General features: G+C 28.6%; 1 protein-coding gene across 4 annotated transcripts in view; it reads left to right on the plus strand.

Annotated features, from left to right (window-relative positions):
- Positions 1-15,086, plus strand: part of Ehbp1 (Eps15 homology domain containing protein-binding protein 1) — a 78,233-nt gene that overhangs the window by 37,427 nt on the left and 25,720 nt on the right. For all 4 annotated transcript variants that reach the window (XR_011638262.2, XM_016063577.5, XM_016063575.5 and 1 more), the window contains exons 6-11: positions 862-1,025; positions 5,432-5,546; positions 7,206-7,404; positions 8,077-9,072; positions 11,155-11,241; positions 14,659-14,839. Coding sequence is in view for 3 of the 4 variants with exons in the window: in XM_016063577.5 (XP_015919063.3) it covers positions 862-1,025; positions 5,432-5,546; positions 7,206-7,404; positions 8,077-9,072; positions 11,155-11,241; positions 14,659-14,839 (1,742 nt within the window). In the remaining variant the exon portion in view is untranslated. The remainder of the gene's footprint in view (positions 1-861; positions 1,026-5,431; positions 5,547-7,205; positions 7,405-8,076; positions 9,073-11,154; positions 11,242-14,658; positions 14,840-15,086) is intronic.

The raw sequence follows: 15,086 nt of genomic DNA on the forward strand, positions 1-15,086 counted from the left end.
CATGAGTGTTCAGGAAAAATTTCTTCATAGACAATCTGTATAAAATCGAAGAATTTTCAAATCTTCTCAGTTACCCAACAACAGAATGGAAATTTCCCTTAAAAATTAAATTCCAAAAATCTCTTTCATATGTTTGTTGCTCTACACAAAAATTTTGAATCACAAGTTGAGAAGAATTTTCTTCAGCTTTTTGAACTTTAAAAAAGTTATTTGAGTTTCACTTTGAAAACCTGAAATAAATAATTCAAATAATTTATTAAGTAGTGTACTGCTTCTAAATTTAAAAATGGGTTTTGTTCCTCATTACATTATTTGAAAAAATTGCTTAAGCCAAACAATTAAAAAAAAAAGCACTTCAGAAATTAATTTCAACAAAAACTGTATGGAAATTTTCTATTGAAAACCCAACTTTTAATTCGATTCCTTAGAAAAAAATTTAATACAGAGCATTTTTTCCAAGATTTTGAAAAAAAATTTCACATAGAAATAACATGCAATGTGTATTGCACAAGTCATCCTGAAAAGTATCTTACAATTTTCACATTACATAGTCAACTGAATTTTCAATTGGTTCAAAATTCTGTATTTAAATGAAAAGGGTACTAGATTTTACTTTTTGCTCAGGCAAAATTTATTGACCTTATTTGTGGAGCATTGTCTTTCATTACTCAAAGTTTCGTAATAATAAACTTCTCAGTGTTCTCAGCTTCGTTCACTTTTGTAAAATTTTTCTATATGTCCCCTTTCAATTGAAGGTATTTTGTGTATGATCCTTTCGCAAGGGCAAAGCTTCGAACAATTTTTTATATAATAAATATCTCTTTTTTTGTAATGCCTAATAATATTTTTATGTTTTCTTAGTGATGAAGACATGATAAGTTTGGCTAGTTTAATGAATGAAAGCACTTGTTCAATTGACGTTGGAAATCTCAGTGATTTTAATAAAGAAGAAGAGACTACTCTTGAAATAGTTAATCTTGTTTCACAATTGGAATTATTAACTCAAGGAACAGAGATCAAAAATGGTAAGATTTTCATCATTGGTTCTCTGAGCATTACTCCCACCTTTTTCTGATTCTAAACTGATGACTTTCCTACCACAAATCTGTTTTTCCTATGTTATTCTGTGAAAAAGTAGGGCATGGAAACAAATATTTTGTGCAATTTTGCCCACAGTTAAAATGCTAAAAAAGTTACTATGGAGGTGTAGTGATTAAAAAAAAACTGACACTTTTTTCCTACTTAATATTACAGGAGATTAAATTTGCGTACTTTTGAAAATATGAAAAATTATTTTTAACTCAAATATTGTATGGAAGAATATTGAAATTGAGAAGAAGAAACAATCAATAATTTTGCATTAATTTTTAGAAGATAGTGCATGTTATGAGCTAAATATTCAGATTAATATTTAAGAAATGAAAACTTTTCTTTATGTTATATGAAGAGTGAATTGAAATTGAATAAAAGCCAAAGCCATATCAAAATTAATTCAAACAAAAGTGGATTGTGATGAACATTTTAAAATCAAGATTATTTTGAGTACAAAAAGATATGAAAATAGTTAAGAAAAATTCCTTGATTTCCCACCATTTTGAACTAGAATGATTGCAAACTGCCGAAATTCGAGTCATCCTTGAAGTTGAGTAGAAGGAAAGGTGTGAGATCTGCGGTTTATAAGGGGAAAATGCATTACACATGCTTATCAGTGAATAGAAGGTAGAAGGGTCATAAAAAAAAATACTACGCTACACATCACTATGTAAATATAAAAGTAAAAATAGTGAAGTTCAAATACTAGTTTTTAATTTAAATATAAAAATGATTAAAATACGGTTCTTTTTAATCAGTAATTAAGTAGGAGTGTAGTTAGCTGTACAGTATACAACTTTTTATCTGGTTTCCAGGAAACCGGGAAAAACTTTGGTCCCTTTCCCCGTTATTTTTTAACTAGAACGACTGAGTCATCCTTGAAGCTGAGTAGATGGAAAGGTGGGGGGAGATTTTTTTTCTGCTCGATTGAACGAAAAGAAGTGCAGACTTAAATAAAATTAAATTAAACAAATCTCGATTAAAAAATTTTCTGTAAGCAAATTATTGACTCTTCTAAATAGTTTCAACTCTTTCATAGCCACCTAATTCTGATAAAATTTGTTCGAAAATCACTAAATTTAATAAAAGTTTTCATTTTTATTTCTTAAAATATTGAATTCATTTTTTTTTTAAAAAAAAAGAGCTGAACTCCGAAATTACTATCTTTAAACAAAACCATGATTTAACAAAACACACCAAAAGCTTATGCTTTAAATTCCATGATGTCTCCTAAAATGGATAATATACGTAACGGCGAGTTTTCAAACTGAATACCAAAGCTGTCTCTGCTGGGTAAAAAAACTAACAACTGTCTGAATGACATAATCGCGAGCAAAGTGTGACAGCGCAAAACAGAGAAAGAATCAAACTCAATCACGTGCTGCCAGATTGTTTACAGGGTAGAATAGAGGATTTTTTCCCTTTTTTTATGTATATTTTTTTATTTGAAAACGAAATCAGCATCTTATAAACAAAATCAGATAAAATGAATGATTGATTTAATTTTTCGCCCCTACTTACTATGAGAAAATATCAGCAAACTGAAGGTGGTCGGGAAATTGCAAGAAAAAGGCATCGCTATGCTTTACTATATGAATACAATAAAGTAAAAAGAATGAAGTGAACGAATGAACAAATTTTTAATTGGAATACTTAAACGGCAAAAATACAGCTTTTTTATTTAATATTGAAGTAGAAATGTAGTTAAGTTGTATTAAATCATTTTTAGCGATCCTGAAAACTAGAAATTCTGACATCTGGGATAGCGATGGTCCTCAGCATTCTGGCTAATTGGTTCCCTACTATATTAAATCAAATATCTTTTATAAGCAACATACTGAATTGCAAATTAACTCTATTTACATTCATTTCTATTATTTTGTATTTCATGAATATTTTGATGTTAAGTAATGCACATTTTCTGGGAAAAATAGATTTATTGATCCTATGGGTACAAATGGTTAAAATTCTTCAAAATAGTTCCCTTGTGCATCAATACACTTGCAGCGACGATTTTACCACGTCTGGAGGGCACCCTGGAACTCCTTGACAGGAATGCCTCTCAGGAACCTTGTGACATGAGCTTATTTGTTCTCCACTGACTCCCAGTGCTTTCCCTTCAGCTCTCTTTTCAGTTGGGGGGAGCAAAAAAAAGTCACACGGCGCCAAGTCAGGGCCATAGGGAGGCTGGGGCGCCAACTCATCAATTCCAGCAATTCTTCAATGCTCAAAACTCGAACTTCTTTTTGCTCCACCGTCAACACCTTCGACACAAGCTTCGCACAGACCTTTCGCATTTGCAAATCCTCCATCACAATCCTATGTACCATGCATTTTGACAAGTTTAGGGTGTTAGTGATTACCCGAATGCTTAACCGACTGTCTGACTTCAAAACTTCACACAAATGCTGAACGTTTTCATCGGGTCGGGCTGTTGTTGGGCGTCCAGAACAAGGCTCGTTGGTGGCCTTCTCTCCACCCTCCTTGGAGGCCTTGTGCTACCTTCCACACTGAGATTTCGAAATGCATTCTTCCCAAGTCGCACACAAAACTTTATCGCGTACCGCTGTTCCAGCGAACGAACACTCCATGACTCAATCAAAAAAAGACTTAGCGCGAAGACAGGTCCTACCGCTCCTACTGCTCGGAGCAACCTGAGACCAGTCTTGTTTGGAAGGACAAATTCCCCACCACATTTTTTGACCAATCTGAGTGCGCTGCGATCAATAGTCGCGTCACAGTAAAATCAAGCACATTACTTTCAGAATGCGCTCTGTACAACTCTAACTTTTTATAAGAATTCAGATTTGATGCTTGTGCGTTTTTCTATTATTCCAACATTTATTAATACGGAGTATACCGGAACCCTTAATGATAATTGTACTTTTTGCGTATTTAGCTATATCTTAAGATTTTTTTAGGCGAATTGAAAAATGTTTGCACACAGTTAAAAAAATTTTTTATCCAAAGATAGGTCCTTTCAAAAAATAACTTTTAGCTATTATTTATTTTTCATTTTATTTAATAAGTCGAAAAATTTTTGAACTTCAAGGTATACAAATTTTTTAGTCATTTTAAAGAATTTTTTTTTTGTATGGCAAAGTACAAAATTTGAACAAAAATGATCGAGTAGTACTTGTGAAATGGAATTTTTAATATCTGACTTTTTTCTCAGGAACTATTTGACAGATTTAATTCAAATTTTGCCATATAAATTTACATTCTTTAAAGTGATGTAAAAATTTGCTGTAAACAGTTTTACTTTTACAGTGTGTTCCTGAAATAGGAGCTTTGGCTTTGAACGGTGGGTAGGTAAGCATCTAAACCTGTTTTCATCCCATGCACACTTCATGCATTTTCATCCCATGAAACCCTCTTACTCTTTTTTTTACTGATAAGATATGTGGAACATTTCATAGTTAATGCATAGTACAACACGTAAATATAAAAGAGCAAATTAAGAAAGAATATGTACTAAAAGTAAAACTTATACCACTTTGAATGTTTTAAAATTATTTATTTTTCAAGTCATTATTTTGTGTGATATAAGTATGAACTCTCTTTATTTAAGTTAATTTTGCTTAAAAATTAGCATTTTTATATATTTATATCTTGCTTACTTTACCACTTTATACTATGTCTCTTTAAATTTATTGTATTGAATCTTACATCATTAACTTCTTTTGACAACTGTTCTGTTTGACATACATAGTTCACATATTTTTTATAAGAACATTAGGGACATTTCTCAAAAAAAAATTAAGTTTCAGACAAAAAAAGGAAGAAAAAAATTTCATCATCATCTGAAAGTTTATTATCGTCTAAATTTTTCACATACTGAAGGGTTTCTTGTATCATAAGATATTTTCTGTGCATAATGCTCTCTACAGATTAAATGTGCTTCTGGTTGTCAAAGAACATTTGATGGTAGTTCCTATTTCCTTAAAAAAAGTGATTAGCTTTTTCACCATTAAAGATTTGTTAAGAAAGTATTTGTGTGTATTTGAATACTATGGAAAATTTTCTTATATTTTAATACCTAATTCATTACCTAATATTCAAAAATTGTGTGAAAATAATAAGCAAAATTTAGCTTGTAGAACTTGTGTAATGATTTGTCAATAGAAAATAATCTCATTTCAAAGATAATTCTTGAAAAAAATGTTTGTTAGGAAATGGATCTGATTGAATTGTATTGCATTGTTAGGGTACTTCAAAAAAATGTGGTATGCTAGTAAAAAGTATAATTAATAAATTTCAATTAAACAATTCTTATTTACTTTTGGCTGCATTTTGTATTTCTATGCCTTGTAAAATATTTTTACTTTTTGTATTTTAGAATTAACTTCTGAAATTGATGATCAAACTGTGATTGATGAACAAAGTGCTCTTAACTTTCCTCCGAATGATAATGCACAGCTAATTATTGAAGAACCTCAAACAGAACCTATAAGGTAACCATATTTATTTGTTTTTGTGCTATTTATGATTTAACCTTAACAGTGAGTCCTTAGATAAAATTAAAGAGAAGTTTTCCTGCTAACATTAAATGATATAAGGAGAATCTGTTTTTGTTTTCCAGCTTAATGTTTGAAAAAAAACATAAAACAATATTTAGACAATTAATTTTATCTTATACATGCTATTGTTTGTATTTAGTCAATCGTTAAAAGAACTTTTTTTTGTTTTGTTTAAATACCACTCTGATGGCAAAGTTTCTAAAAATATATTTGCAAATTCAGTGGTTTACCTTTCCATGTTAAAAAAATCATTTAAGATAAAAAGTCGCTATCAGAAATTTCCGTTCTGAAAATTTAAAATTGGAATTGTTAAGCTATGAGTTTTCGAATATCTTTTTCAAAACTTCATTACTAATTTCATGGTTTCCCCTTAATGATGGCAAACTTAATATTGTTACTGGGCTAGTTTTGGCCACATACCCACTATATTTTTAAAAAATTATCTAAATCTAAACTTTTTCATATCTGAAGTTCTAATCCGGGTTCGAAAGTCTCGAATGAAGATTGGCTTCAGTGACCCATATTCTCAACAGTTTTTGGAACCATAGTTCTTCAAACTAGTGTTTCTCTACTAGAATTTCGATCTGGGTATTGAACAACTTTCTGATTGGTTTTCCCACATTATGCAGATGTTTGCTTAGGTTGTTGGCCATCATTTTAATTAACTCCATACTGCCTTATACCGGAATCATTGTTTGAAATATTTAATAGTAAGCCTAATTAGTAACTAAGTATTTTATCATTATTAACAAAGAGAATTATATGTTTCTTATTAAGCTATTGTTTACATAAACTGACAAATAATTTGGTATATTAGTAATTCCTCATATTTAACAGGCCACTGCACAAAGAAGTTGCTTGCATTATAATATTTCTCATTTCTTGTTTTTTAACTTTCTATCAAAACAATTTCATCTAGCTGCTTTTGCCGCTTTGTTTAGTTTCTGTTTCTACTTTATATTTTTGTAGGTTTACTTTTTTGTTGCTTTTAATGTTTTGAATAATCACATATAAATTAAATGATAGTTTGATTTACTTTTTCTTGTTTATGCACTTCTTGTATTATTTTTACTGTGATTAATTTTTAATTTAATTTAAATTTCTCCTTTTAATTTTTTCCAATTACTTTAAAGTATAATTTATTTAATATAAGAAAGGAAATCCTATTCATAAATTAAGTTATTTCTACAACATTTGCATTTATTGATTCTTATGTTCAAACTAAGATCAAACATGTTGTGAATGTCGGTGGTTCAAAATTTCAGAGATCACTCAACTATGGTTTATATTATGACCGAGGTTTGAAGAGTTAAGAATATAAAATCTAGATTTGAAACTAGCTCAACCGGTTTCCTGATCACAGTTCAAAAAAAAGTTCACAATACAGCTATAAGTCAGACTCCAGCTCATTAGTAACATCTACACTACTATATAGAACTTAAAAATTAAAAACAAAGATCTACTGTGTATCATTTTCCATATTTACATATTTTCCTTTTATATTTTGAATGTTTGTTAATATTAATTGCATTTCTTGAAAAATAAGTAAATAGACAATTTTATTAAGATTAATATTGGTTAAAAAAATTTTAGGACTCATTGTGACGAAGTTAATGATCTTTTGGCTTGGTGTAAAAGTGTTACAAAAGACTATAATGGAATCATCATAACAAATTTCACTACTTCTTGGAGAAACGGCCTAGCATTTTGTGCTGTGATCCATCACTTTGCACCAGCATTGATTGATTTTGAATCTTTGAATCCTCATAATATTAAAGAAAATTGTGAAAAGGTAATACAGTATTTCTGCGTCTAATGACACAGATGACATCTCTTAGAATCTATTCCAAAAGAAATTAAGGCTATATTAAGAGCAAAAGATTGTCAAATGAGATATTTAGTGATGGTTATATTAATGTGATTGATCAATATTGATGTTTAAAGGAGATAAGTACAAAAACATGTGCGGGAGGGTAGAGACTTAGGAGAAAATTTTCTTTTAAGTGAGTTTTAGCAACTGTAGAAAAATCAGCTTCTCCCTAATTTCTTTCCATGTATCCTCAGTTTTGGCCTTCATTGACTATGCTAATAGGGAAGAATATTTATTTTATGATCATTAATAAAGTTTCATTAGTATAAGGTTTAAAGCTTTATTTCTAGCTAAGGGAGAAAACATTTTACATTTACAATAGTTTACCTACAAGTAATCACCAAGCAAATTTTTAAGTGTCTAAAAAAATAAACCAAAACATTTTTATCAAAATGTACATATTATAGTAAAATAAGAAGTAAAGCTTTTTTTTTTTTGAGGATTTAATTAAATTTTCATTAGCTGATTAGAAAGAATGTAAAAAAATGCCTTATTTTCTTCAAACTGGATTCATAAATGTATAATTAAATAAAAAGTAATTATAATGTATGATTATAAATAATTCTTTTATTTTTATTAATATGTTCTTTATAGGCTTTCAATGCTGCTGCATCTCTTGGTATTCCTAACGTAATCAATCCGGGTGATATGGTCGCATTAGCTGTACCAGATAAGTTGTCAGTTATGACTTATTTATACCAAATGAAGGCTTATTTTACTACTTCAAAGGATTTTCCATCAACGTATAAAAAATTGAGTGCAAATCTAATGTTACAAGTGAAAGATGCTGAAGAAAATAAAGAATTAATACCTCTATATGGTTCCAAAGAAAAACTGAATACAAATCTAAAATTACAAGTGAAAAATTTTGAAAAAAATAACGAATCAATTTCTTTACATGGTGCCAAAGAAAAAATAAACATAAATGAAATGTTAGAAGTGAAAGATGCTAAAGAAAATAAAGAATCTCTTCCATTTCATGGATCCATAGAAAAACTAAATACAGACATAATGTTAAATGTAAAAGATACTAACAAAAATAAAGAATCTGTTCCATTTTATGGTTCCAAAGAAAAACTTAATAAAAATCTAATGTTATCCTTAGAAATGAAAAATGTGAAGGAAAATAAAGACTTAACTCCTTTATATGTTTCCAAAAATAAAAAGAAACGGGGGTGGTCATTACCTATCCCAAATTTCATGTCTAACAATACATTAAAAAATATTCATATTTTTGAAAAGCCAAATGTAAAATCCATTAATTCGAATATAGTACCAGCAGAATGTAATAGTAAAATTGCTAATGTAAAACCTGTGCCAATATTAATGACCAGAAAACAGCTTTTAAATCCATTTGATTCTTCTGATAGTGACGAAGATGAGGAATCTTTAGCACTAAAATCCTCTGCCAAACAATTTACAAATGAACCTGTTGATAATTTAGAACCTATAATTGCTGATGAAATTGTTGACATAGAGAAAACAGAAAGTTTAGTTAAAACTAATTTATCAGATGACGAAGTTCCACAAATTCTGGATCTTTCACCATCTAAGGAATTTTCTCAAAAAAACTACTTCAATGAAGCTAAGGTAAGATCCTTCATTTATTATTTATTTGGGTGTTTCATAATGATTGTCTTTAAATGAAAGTATCAGGTTTCCTATAATATCTTAAACATGCTACAATTATTAGTTTTCAAAAATCAATATTTTATCCTATTCAAAATTAAGTTTGTCTGTATTCAGGAAAAACCATTCTAATTCTTATGGTAAAATCGTTAAAAATCTTAAGTAATTTGAGCTAATAAAAAATTAGCTATTCTAAACTTTCTCCTGATACCCTGAAAGAAAGATAAAACCATGCTTATTTCTAAATCAGCATAAAAAAGTTTTGCCACTTTAATAGATGTTTTGTTAACTCAAATTTTATTTTCTGAGTTAAAATACACAAAGAAAGCAGCTTATGTTAAACAAATAAAACTCTTTAAAAATTTTCTTTTAACAACTGAAACTAACATTACTGCTAAAAACATGACAAAATTTAGAAGGCCCTTCAATGGAGGTAAGATGTTCTAATGAAGTTATGCAGTGTTTTCTTTAATGTCTCCTAATGTTTGATAATGTTCTAATGGTTTGTAATGTTAAATCTATGTTTTTTTTTATAAACTTAATAGAAAATGAAGTAAAAAATTATATTTTAAGGGTCACAAATTAATATATAAGTGAGAAAATTTTTTATCTGATTATGTCCTATCAATTTGAGGCTAATCTGAGTAAAGTTGTCAAAAATTAGTATATTTATGATGAAATGTGAATGCAATACATATACAATCATCAAGTTTAATTTTTCTTTTTAATCCTGAAATTAACTAGTTTTTAGATTTTTATATTTTTCCTTTGCTTTCATTGGTAGTCAGAATTTGATAATCATTTTTTCCCATTAATATTAATTTTTGACCCTGATGTCAATATAGTTTTGTTTAAAATATCACAAAGATTTTGAAAATTTAAATAGATTAAGGACGGTCATTATGATCGCTCTGTATATGAGAGATAAATGTTGTGCTTGACATAATTTACAACCTTATTCTTTCTAAAATAACCATCTTTTAAGAAAAATTGAAAAGTATTAAATAAATAATTTTTCTGCTTACTGAAATTGTAATGGTTTAAAAATGAGCTAAAAACAATAGGTTATTCCATATATATAGTAAATATTCTATGTTATGATTTTTGTACTTTTTTCTTTTTTTAGAATAACTATCTTTGTAATAAATTTATAGATGTTAAATTATAATTTTTTTTTCTGTATTATAAAACTATAAGGGATTCAAGGATTGAGCTAAAAACAACAGCTTCCTTCATTTCGTTAATATCTAAAGAGATGAATAAATATTTTGTTTACATTTAGATTTGTCTTCTCTACATTCTTATTTCAGAAAAATTTTGTATGTACAAATACTTTGTTTATACTCTCTTAATCAACTAAACATGCTTATTAAGCAAAATAAAACCTTTTGTTTTTGAATTTAAAAAAAACTTTAGCCACCTAACTGTTATGCTTGAACATGGTTCAGATGCCGGGAAAGGGAACTTTTTTAATTGCTCGTTTTTTTTTCACTTGTTCAATGTATGAGCTTTAACCAATAGTATTTCTTCCCAATTTTGTCAAGAAATTAAAAAAATTACGGAGGACTGTAAGTTGCTCATAATAGAATATAGTTCTTATATCTCCCATGTTTTAAAATATACCATTGCAAGAAACTACATTTTGTTAAAAAAAGAATGTCATGTTTTGTTTCAAAGGTAAGAATTCAAAAAACACATCTTTTCTTTCTTCATTTATTCCCTGTAAAATGTCTCTACAGCTCCTTCAGAAAAAAGACAACTTTAAGTTAAAATGCCTTATTCTTGTCATAATTGAAAATCATCAGAAATTAATAAATGCAATATTTATGGTGAATTTAAGTGCTGATTTGAATTCATATTGTTGATTAGAATACAAAATTGCTTAAAAAAAGCATGCTTATTTTTTTTATCACAATATGGCAAGAAAATGTAACAGTTAAGTGGTTGAATATGCAGAAGTATGTTTCACATAACCTCAACTTTGGGAAATATCGTAAAAACGTATGGCTTCTTCCTATTAACCTTTATTATTTTTAATTGTAGGATTCTCAGAAAGAAGTTTCAAAAGAAAGGGTCAAGTCTTTTCTAGAAATGACTAGAAATGATGTATTGGCAAACAATAGTAATAAGGTAAAGTTGATTGAATTTTCTGAAGGATCTTTTTTCCAAATGTCTTGAATAAATCTTGAGATTCAACAGTTTCATGCAAAAACATTGCTTTTTAACGTTTACACAATAATAGGGAAATAGTTTTATTTCTCCAGATTAAAATGAGCTATAGGAAATGTGAATTACAAAACAAGTAAATTACTTTGAAGTCACTTCCAAATTGATAATGTACTTAAAGAAATGTTAATTACATTAAAATAAAAATTAATATATTTTCCATTTTAAGTGAAAAAAAAAATGCCTCACTCTTAAAAATATTTTTTGATTCAATTTAAATGTAAAGATCATGACCTTTTTTGATATGGTTTCAAAAAAATCATGATTTTAAAACTCCTGCTAAATAAATCATTTTGAAACTTTCAGAAAATATTGTTAGGTAGTTATTACATTACTGAATTATTAAGTTTTGAATTATTAAGTTAGTTCCAAATTATCATCAAGCAAAATTTTTCCCCATTTTTTAAAAAGTCAATTGTAAGCAGTATGGAACTGTCATTAATTATTACTCTCAAAGATTGCACTACTAATCCGCCTTAAAGCTTGCTAGTTTTAATAAACCTTCATGTTTTCAAACAAAATATTTGTATTGCTAAATTCAACAAGCATCTAGTTTTTACTTTTAATCATAATTTATTTATCTAATAATAAATTGTGATTTTTCTTATAAGCTACAGTTGTCCAAGTAGTCGCCAACTCTAAAGACTGTATTGCCAATTTCTAGCATTGTTTTTAGCAGCAACCCTAAAGCTAAAGAGTGTAAACAATTAGTTTAGCTATAGTAGAATTTGGTAATTTCCCTTTTTTTTTTAGTTAAAATTTTTCTTTTTTTGTTCGTTATTTGTCGACGCTAGTATTAATAGATAAATTTTATTTATATTACACTAAGGGATTTATAGATAAATAATGCAATAAAACAAATTACACCTATTTTAAGACAATTTAAATTTACATATGGAATACTCTATGCATGAGTTTTTTAATATTGAAATCATACATTTGTGGCAGAGTAAGAAAAATGTAATTAGACTGCCTTTGAGTTGTTCATCAATTATTCTATGATGCTGTAACCATTAGCATATCTAGAAAGGGGATTTTTAGGGTGAGTCTCTTCCTACAATTAATTTTATCATTTTCAGTTTCAAATAACTATAATAGAAAAAATTACTAATTAGATTCAAAGCTATTTTACAGCTGTAACAAAATCTAAATCTATACATTTCTTTTGTCTACTTTGATAATTTTTATTATTATGCAATTACTTCCTATAAGAAATTTACAAATCAAAATATTTTTGCACACCTATGAAATTGGTGTATGGAAACATGAGTATTTGGCAACAGTTAAAAGTGTAAAATATCGAACTAATAAGTTTAATTTAATTTATTATGGTTTTAATGCATACAATTGTTTAAAAAAATTATGAGTATTGAGAGCTTGACTTTATTATAATATTAAAAATATTGCATAGAAATGTGGAAAAAAAACTTACAAATTCTTCAAAAGTGTTAATTCAATCTTTAAATATAGCAATTAACTTCCGTCTGAGGAAATTTCCTAGTCACTCCAATGATTTCTAAGTAATTTATAAGCTTTATTAATTTCAATGATGATCTCAGGACACTGCGTGTTTTAACTACATTTTATTGCTTATAATTACATTTTAAGAGTTTGCCCTTTGCAAAATGCTCAATTAGTCAATAATTTTTAATGATTTAAACACCATTTGGCAAACAATATTCCAACATTTAGTCAATTGTTACCAGATTTAGTAACAAATTTAAGCATTAAAATCTGCAACTATCTTCCAGTAAACTTGATTAATTTTGGAGGTATCCAGAAATGGGATAATACTGAGGTATCTTCTATTTTTCTAAATATCAATATTTCATGATATATCGCCCATCTCTAGTCACAACTTTATTGATATATAAAAAAATTACAGTAAGACTTTACTTGATGATTAATTATGTGAACCAACTAAACTCAGTAGTGCGACAGCCTAAAGAGGGCCAAGGCCTACTGTGCCAATCTCAGTTTTCTTGACCTTGGGCTCTGGGGTGCAGGAGCAGATGTTCCGGTCAGGTGGTCAGCCGAACGCGGAACACCCCTAGTGTTTAGTTCCCAAGCATGTTTGGTACTCATTTATCGACCCACTGAAGGGATGAAAGGCTGAGTCAACCATGCCCGGCCAGAGGATTTATATATATATATATATATATGTAATACAAAAATTAAATACTTTTGTATTAATAAAAGCATTAAAACTTCATTCGTTTTCATAAAATATATTTGGTAAAGGATAAGGGTAGAAATTCTATTTTGGGAATTCAAGGCTAAAAACATGCCAATAAATAATAATTAGATTTATATTTCAAAAGAGAAGTTATTTTAAGATCTTTCGCTTCAATGTAAGGAAAGATTAAACGATTTGCTATGAGTAATAAATAATTTGGATGAGGCGTAAGAATACAGAAAAAGCAATAATGACTGGCCTCTTCGCAACTTTTAATCATCCTATAAAATGCAGGAGCAATGTTTTTGCATGGCGTTTTGTTGTTTATCATGCTTAAATAAAATCCGTCATCTTAGACGGGATATGGTCTCCCCCCATCTCCAGCTTGGAGTGGGCTGAGATGTATGCTTTCACCATCGCTACTAAATAAAAAAGATTATGCACAACATGGACTCGTTAATCATGCTGCTTTGACTTGTATTTAACTAAAAAATATCGGTGTGGATCCACCGTTATTTCATATATATATATATATATATATATATACAGCTTAAAATCATCGCATTGCTTCAATTGTAAGGCACTTATACTGTGACTTTTTTATTTTCCTAGGTGACAGAGCTTCGAAAACCAGCACCAGCATTAAGATTATTTTTAAAAGGCTCTTTCATCTTATGAAATAGCGAGTGTTATCGAATAATAAACTATTTTTTTAACTGTTCGGAGTTCATTAAGTTATTCTTAATGTAAGGCTATGATTATCTATCTCTAACCAGAACCTCTAGACTGATGAAGATAAGGAGGCAAAGAGTTGGTGGTCAAGAGTCTGGTTAGGTGGTCCGCCGAACACTGAACCCCCTTTGTTTAGTTCCCAAGCGAACTTGATACTCATGTGAACCAATCAGAAGAATAATTTAAACTATTTTTCTTTTATTGAGAAAAATCTCTATTTTACATCCGTATCTAACACTCTTTTGTAATTTATTGTTGTGATTAACTAAATTTTGCTAAGAAAGAAAAGCTCTATTTTAATTTGTAGAAAAATTCAATACATAAGATAACTTTTTATTTAAAAAAAAAATTTCTTATTGAGTAAAATTTACAAGTTTATGTTAATGTAAACAGCTGTGTGTAAAATTTTATAGGTGGAACATGCAAGGCATTTGATGTTAAAGGCAAAAGCACGAAAATTAATAGAAGATGCACGTAAAGGCATCGCACCTGACTTAAATGCCCTTGATGCATCATTCATAGCTCCACAAGATCTACCTGAAACAATGAACTGTTTTATTGATAATAATCAATTGCTATCCGACAATACAGATAGTAAGTAATTTTAAAATTATTCCTGCATTACTACAGTTAGATATAAATTGTTTTTTTAATATTTTGCCTAATTACTTGATGTAAAAAGTACACTTTTGTTTTTATTCCATTTGTTTTTTACTAGTAACATTCTATAAGAAAAATGATTTTATTAACAATTTAATAGAAGAATCATATATTATTTATGGAAAAATGAAATTAATTGTTGTAATTTTCCCCTATTCCGGAATCTACGATTCCGCTAAAC

The sequence above is a fragment of the Parasteatoda tepidariorum genome, chromosome 11 (genome assembly GCF_982258835.1).
Source record: "Parasteatoda tepidariorum strain Cologne lab strain chromosome 11, Ptep-v5.0, whole genome shotgun sequence".
Taxonomy (NCBI): domain Eukaryota; kingdom Metazoa; phylum Arthropoda; class Arachnida; order Araneae; family Theridiidae; genus Parasteatoda; species Parasteatoda tepidariorum.